The 7,504-nt window shown below is 42.7% G+C and overlaps 1 protein-coding gene across 1 annotated transcript; it reads left to right on the plus strand.

The window, feature by feature from the left end:
• Nucleotides 1-1,850: 1,850 nt before the first annotated feature.
• Nucleotides 1,851-6,424, plus strand: LOC143421517 (uncharacterized). Its single transcript, XM_076891112.1, has 2 exons — nucleotides 1,851-2,105; nucleotides 2,263-6,424. Exon 2 carries the CDS (start codon nucleotides 2,485-2,487, stop codon nucleotides 6,331-6,333), a length of 3,849 nt encoding a protein of 1,282 aa, XP_076747227.1. The 5' UTR covers nucleotides 1,851-2,105; nucleotides 2,263-2,484; the 3' UTR covers nucleotides 6,334-6,424.
• Nucleotides 6,425-7,504: the final 1,080 nt, after the last annotated feature.

Here is a 7,504-nt window from a genome sequence, read left to right on the forward strand (position 1 = left end):
AACAAATTAAATAAAATGCCTGCTTTCTACTGGATATGTAAATTAACAACCACTGCTATTGATAATGTTTCAGAGCTTGTTTTATTTGGGACTTGTTTGAAAAACAAGAAGAAAGAAAAGAGAAAATGTTGGAGTCACAGAATGGTTGGACACAGAAACATGTAGTCTAATAGATGCTGAGAACCCCCACCATCATTTTATGTTATTGGGTTACTTATTGTTAGTGTTTATTTACATTGTCATAAAGTTATTATTGATATATATCCTGTTCACTGGCAATTCAGCTATAATGTTTTAGTAGGTCAAGGGCCGCGTGGGGACCTAAGACTTTTAAAAAATGGCAAACATAATTTGATGACAGCATGTTTGTGTTTATTTGGTCGCTGTGGTCTCAGATTTATTGGGGAAAGACTTCATATTGATCAACAATATTGATTTCAAGTTGAAAGGTCTGACATATCAGTACAACTAGCTAGTGGATTTGACTCCACTGATAATGCAGAAAACATCCAGGTTTATGTGAAACCCTGGTTTAAGACTTAACCACCAACTGAGTATTAGACAGTTTGCTTTCAGACTCACAACAGGGATTCTGGTGATGACTGTCCATCTTACTGCTGTAAATCATATCTGTCACTCAACAATCATCCTCTATGCAGAGCCTCATTACTCTAACTATACAAGAGCTGCTTTTTAAATGCAACATTAGTGTTATGTGTGGTGCACAAGTCCTGATCGATGCTGTTGCTTTTGGCTTCACACAGACAATAAACATGAAAGACAATGTCCATAATCATGCACTTAAGCATATATTGTAGTACTGTAATACACAAATGTTAAATATACTGTATGACATTAGCATAAGAAGCAAAAAAAAAATGATATGAATGTAGATTACTGAGGAGAAGCCACCAATCCTACTTTAATTTGGACTTTACTACAGGAACCACTTTAAAAGGCTCTTAAAGGCAAAGTCTGACACAGGATGCCGTCACCTAATGTGTATGTAATGGGGCGCACTAAAGGGGCCATAAACACTGCCTGGCATGTGGAAAAACAGTTTAATGGTTTAGAGGATCTTATTGTTTGTGGAATTTATAGGAAGAGACAGCAATTGTGAGCCAAGAGGATGCCTGGCTTCCAGATAGACTTATCTGGCTTTGAGTCAAATGTCTGCAGTGCATTCTTGGAACTTTGATCTCTTGCTGGAGTGTTCATATCACTCCAGCATTTAGGGATGGGAATTGATATGAATTTAGCAGTTCCAATTCCATTACCAATATCACTTATCGATTTGATTTTTTTAAATTAATCTCTTATTAACGGTCATTGGGTTCTCTTTAACAGTCACCACCACCACTTTTCTGTGATCAGTGTCGGAGTCTTAGTATTTAGGGCCCAACACAAAGCCAACAACACAAAGCAAAGTTGAAAACTAGCACAGAGAGACTTTCAAGTGATCGCCACATCTCTGCATCTTGTTGATGCTAATCTGCCAAAAAGTATTTATGCTAAGCAGGAGCAGAAAAGCCCTACTTCTATAAAGTCCTCACCAGCATAGAAGGAAAAGTGCAAACTTTTCTGATAATGCAGGGACATTTAATGATCATATAAAGTTTCTGCTTATTTTTATTTGTTCTCTAAATAGCATCAAAAACATTACCTAATGTAGCTTAAATCACTAGAGATTGCTAGCTAACTTTAACGTTCTGACGCACTAGTTTGCTGGTATATCGTGAATGGCAAGCCAAGGTGTTATGCCTTTTGGTCAAAAGTCAGTAGTTAGTGCATAGTCTGATTAAGTTACATGAGCAAAGTGATAAATAAGTTCAAAGTTAAGAAATATTATAAGTGATTCATGCTAAAACCAGTTAAAATGTATGGGTTCGTAATTTGCTCGGAGTGAGACATCGTTATCACAAGCGATCTTTGTATTGTATGTGCGGAAATGGGAGCGAGGGAGCGCTCTGATCATTAACCTATCTTTGAAGTATTTTCTCCGTTAATGCTGTGAAAAGTGTTTCGGCAGTATTAAAAGAGTGAACGAGTTCATGTACACGCTAAGAGTGCCCTACACGCTTGTACCTTGGGAAACATTCGTCTTTGTGAGTATTAATATGTTCAGAGATGACTTTTATATGTCTTTACCTGGAGTGAACTGCGATGCTAATGTAACGCACGTGTTAAGCTAGGCTAATCAGTAAGTTTGTCATTAAGATGTGTATTAGCTAGCAATTTATTTTCATTTTCTGTATGTTTCAGTTACAAATAAGAAATAGCAAGGAGAAGCCTTGAGAGAGATAAGGCTTTAAAGGATCTTCATTAAAAGCAAGAAAGGCAAGCCTTGTGTGGAAGATCTCCTCTATTTTGTTCGCTAGCTGTCTAGCTTCACATGGTCACGTGTCGTGAGGGCAGCATAGTAAAAAGACGAACAAAAAGACGCCTACTCAGCGGGTTCAAGCATACAGAGCTACTTTAAGCAACATGAGTCTACGCTCAGGAAGAAATTACCTAAAAGACTACGCTGCTGAAGAGGTAGACGAAGCAGCTGGTGGTGAACAGCAAGCAGACGTCGCCACTCAACCAGCTACAATGCAGCAACGGTCTCAGCCATTCGACACCAAGTCGCAGCAATCCAGAACATCGACAATGCGTTCTCAACGGACATCCTCATCAACAGCTTCTGCAGCTGTAAGGGCCTACGCCAAAGCTCAAGCAGCACGAGCTCAACTGGCCTTCGCTGAAAAGGAAGCTAATGCAATGAAACAGAGAGCTGAACTGGATGCTCATCTCGCTGAAAAGGAAGCTAATGCAATGAAACAGAGAGCTGAACTGGATGCTCATCTACATGTCCTCCAGTGCCAAAAAGCAATAGCCACAGCTGAAGCAGAGGCCTCAGCCTATGAAGAAGCAGAGATTCAGAGCGGGGAGCTCTACGGAGAACTTTGTGAGGAAGCTGAGCCCATCAGTACAGCGCACCGCACTAACGAATATGTTCGACAACAATGTGAGTTACTCTACCCAGACACTCAGCACGACCCAGCACAGCCTCCTAAAGGAAATTGCAATGAAGTAGATGTACAAGACAGTACACAAATAACTAACCCTTTTATAACCAACACTCAGACGAAAACACCACCTGTAAATAGAGAAAGGAAACAGGAGCAAACAGTGAACACATGTGTAGTCGACACGTACTGGTCCAACTCCACAAAGCACACCCCCAACCTTAACAACTGCGTACCTGAATCAAGTGAAATGCAACAGTTTGCAAAATACCTAATTCGCAAAGAACTAGTCAGTACAGGTCTTTTGCAATTTGATGACAAACCTGAAAACTATTGGGCATGGAAAACCTCATTCACCAGCGCAACCAAAGACCTAAATTTATCTCCAAGAGAGGAATTAGACTTGCTAACAAAATGGTTGGGTCCAACATCATCCGAACAGGCTAAGCGCATTCGTGCTGTACACACCCTCAATCCTGCTGCAGGTGCGAAGATGGTCTGGCAACGCCTTGAAGAGTGCTACGGCTCACCTGAGGCTATTGAGGACGCACTCTTAAAAAAGGTAGAGGACTTTCCCAAACTCACAAACAAAGACAATGTTAAGCTGCAGGAACTTAGTGACATCTTATTGGAGCTACAGTGTGCTAAACAAGATGGTGCACTCCCAGGACTTGCTTACCTGGACACAGCTAGAGGAGTCAGGCAAATAGTGGAAAAACTTCCCTTCAACCTACAGGAAAAGTGGACAACTGTAGGAACACAGTACAAGGAGACTCATAGTGTGTCATTTCCTCCTTTCTCAGTTTTCACACAATTTGTCCAGCGGCAAGCGAAAATGAGGAATGACCCAAGCTTTGCTATGTCCAAGGCCAACACCCATGTCCCTTCTCCCACAGAAAAACTGAGATCATATAGTCGCAAACCTACTGTTTCAGCACACAAAATGGACATTACGGCAGAGCCGGACCAGAATAATCTCAGTCCAAAGAAAATGGAGGAACCGGATCGCCAGTGCCCAATCCACAAAAAACCACATCCACTCAAAAAGTGTAAGCTCTTTAGAGACAAAACTATTGAAGAAAGACAAGCCTATCTCAAAGAGCACCACATATGCTACAGATGCTGTGGGTCTGTCCAACACATTGCAAAAAACTGTAAAGCAGTGGTTAAGTGTATTGAGTGTGACAGCCTTAAACACTTATCTGCAATGCATCCTGGTCCTATTCCTGCCCCTAAGAGTACTACACCAGGAAACAACGACAATGAAGAGCAAATTGAGAGTTCACCTTCAGTCGAGTCGAAGTGCACAGAGGTATGTGGCCAAGGTGACAGCCCACGTTCATGTTCTAAGATCAGTTTGGTCAAAGTGTATCCTGCAGGCCAAAAAGAGAGAGCTATAAAAATGTATGCAGTAATAGATGACCAGTCCAACAGGTCACTGGTTAAGTCAGAGTTTTTCAGCCTTTTCAAAATCAATGCCAAACCCACTCCATACACCTTAAAGACTTGCTCTGGCAGAGAACAAACCTCAGGTAGGAGAGCTGTAAACTTCTTCCTCGAGTCTTTGGATGGAGAGGTCAACATCCAGCTACCCCCTTTAATTGAATGTGACTCTGTTCCAGACAATAGATCTGAAATACCCTCTCCAGAGATTGCCCAGCATCACCCACATCTTCTTCCAGTGACAGATAACATCCCACCTGTCGACCACCACGCCCCAATCCTTTTAGTCCTTGGACGTGACGTCATCAGGGTCCATAAGGTACGTGAGCAAATCAACGGACCCAATGATGCACCATACGCCCAAAGGCTAGACCTGGGTTGGATTATTGTGGGGGAGGTGTGTTTAGGAAAAGCGCACAGTCAGTCAGAGGTCAATGTCTATAAAACACACACCTTAGATAATGGACGTGCATCCTATTTTGAGCCTTGCCCAAACACAATTCACGTTAAAGAGAATTATGGGGTCACTATGAATGCAACCTGCATCACAGACTATTTGGGACACTCTGTGTTTGTTAGATCTGAGGGTGATAACAAACAAGCCATGTCTATCGACGACAGAGCATTCCTGACAATAATGGACAATGAAGTTTATCAAAACCAAGAGAACAGCTGGGTTGCACCTTTACCCTTTCGCTCACAGAGAAGGAGGCTCCCTGACAACAGAGAACAAGCCCTAAAACGCCTCTGCTCTCTCCGAAAGACTTTGGAAAAGAGACCAGAAATGAATGATCACTACATCCAATCCATGCAGAAAACGTTGGATAACAATCATGCTGACCAAGCCACTTGGTTCATTCCAGCAGCAGACCTGCAGAACAGTACCTGGTTCTCAGGTCCACCCTTTCTGTACTCTGACCCACACACAGAACCACACACTGGTCCTTTCACGCTCATCGAACCTGAAAAAGACAGAGAGATACGTCCGGAAATAAAAGTAATGAAAACTACTGTAGCAGAGCCACAGTTGGGTTCTGACCGTTTCAAAAAGTACTCAAACTGGATCACTCTTTGCAGAGTCATAGCCAGACTCATTCATGTAGTTACATCCTTTGCACAAAAGACAAGTGGACAAAGGGGATGGAAAGGTTTCGGTGAGACACCGAGCGTCCAAGAACTCACCCGAGCCCAAGTAGTCATCATTCGAGCTGTCCAACAAGAAGCTTACAGAGGGACGCTTGAAAACATTAAAGAAGGAAGGAAGGTCAGTGGCATATTTGATGCACTCAAGAAGCTCAATCCTGTAGTGGACAAAGACAGTCTCTTACGAGTCGGTGGACGTCTTTCCGCCGCCGATCTCACAGAAAATGAAAAGCACCCTCTGATTATCCCATCTACCAGCCACATCGGCATGATAATTGTAACTCACTATCATGAACAAGTGGCTCATCAAGGAAGACACATAACTGAAGGAGCTATCCGTGGTGCTGGGTACTGGATAATTGGAGGGAAGCGGCTTGTGTCATCTGTCATTCATCGGTGTGTCACATGTCGCAAGTTGCGAGGCAAAATGCAGATCCAGAAAATGGCAGACTTGCCCGCAGACCGAGTCACCCCTGAACCACCCTTTACCACTGTAGGCCTAGATGTATTTGGGCCATGGACTATTGTGACGCGTCGTACAAGAGGTGGTTGTTCCCAGAACAAACGTTGGGCTGTGTTATTCACATGCATGTCAACTAGGGCTGTGCATATCGAACTGATAGAGACTATGTCTGCTGATAGTTTTATCAATGGATTAAGAAGGCTCTTCTCTATTCGGGGCCCAGCCAAGTTTCTGCGCTCAGAGGCACTAATTTTGTGGGCGCTTGTAAGGAATTAAACCTAAACTCCAGGAACAAAGCGGTAGGAAAGTACCTGCAAGAGAGAGGGTGTTTGGACTTTCAATCCCCCTCATGCGTCTCACATGGGAGGCTCATGGGAGCGCCTTATAGGCGTTGCCAGGCGCATTCTGGATGCAATGTTGTTACGAACTGAACAAACACGTCTTACTCATGAAGTGTTGTGCACCTTCATGGCCGAGGTGATGGCAATTATTAATGCAAGGCCTCTTGTCCCCATATCCACTGACCCTGACAGTCCTGCAGTACTCACTCCAGCAGTGCTACTAACGCAGAAGATGAGTGCTGTGTCTGCTCCACTTGGGAACTTTTCATCAGGGCAGTTGTTTGGGAAACAATGGAAACATGTTCAACACCTTGCTGATACCTTTTGGAAAAGGTGGAAAGTAGAATATTTGTCCACCTTACAAAGTCGTGCAAAATGGACAGAGACTAGACCTAATGTCAAACAAGGAGATGTGGTCCTGCTAAAGGACTCCCAAGCCAGCAGGAACGAATGGCCCATGGGACTAATAGTAAAAACATTCCCCAGCAGCGACAAGAAGGTCCGAAAAGTGGAAGTGCGGACTGTAAAAGATGGGACTGTTAAAATGTTTCTCAGACCAGTTTCAGAGATTGTTGTTTTGCTTGCAGAGACTGAATGAATATTCTTCAATGCTAAATGATGTTTGAATATGTTGTATTGATGTTTATTGTGATATAATGTGTGTATATCAAGCGGGGAGTGTTATGCCTTTTGGTCAAAAGTCAGTAGTTAGTGCATAGTCTGATTAAGTTACATAAGCAAAGTGATAAATAAGTTCAAAGTTAAGAAATATTATAAGTGATTCATGCTAAAACCAGTTAAAATGTATGGGTTCGTAATTTGCTCGGAGTGAGACATCGTTATCACAAGCGATCTTTGTATTGTATGTGCGGAAATGGGAGCGAGGGAGCGCTCTGATCATTAACCTATCTTTGAAGTATTTTCTCCGTTAATGCTGTGAAAAGTGTTTCGGCAGTATTAAAAGAGTGAACGAGTTCATGTACACGCTAAGAGTGCCCTACACGCTTGTACCTTGGGAAACATTCGTCTTTGTGAGTATTAATATGTTCAGAGATGACTTTTATATGTCTTTACCTGGAGTGAACTGCGATGCTAATGTAACGCAT

This window comes from Maylandia zebra, linkage group LG12 (genome assembly GCF_041146795.1).
Source record: "Maylandia zebra isolate NMK-2024a linkage group LG12, Mzebra_GT3a, whole genome shotgun sequence".
In the NCBI taxonomy this organism is placed as follows: Eukaryota; Metazoa; Chordata; class Actinopteri; order Cichliformes; family Cichlidae; genus Maylandia; species Maylandia zebra.

Bases quoted from the DNA above. Each gene is read 5' to 3' on its own strand.
- LOC143421517 (XM_076891112.1), top strand. From the start codon at position 2,485: ATGAGTCTACGCTCAGGAAGAAATTACCTAAAAGACTACGCTGCTGAA.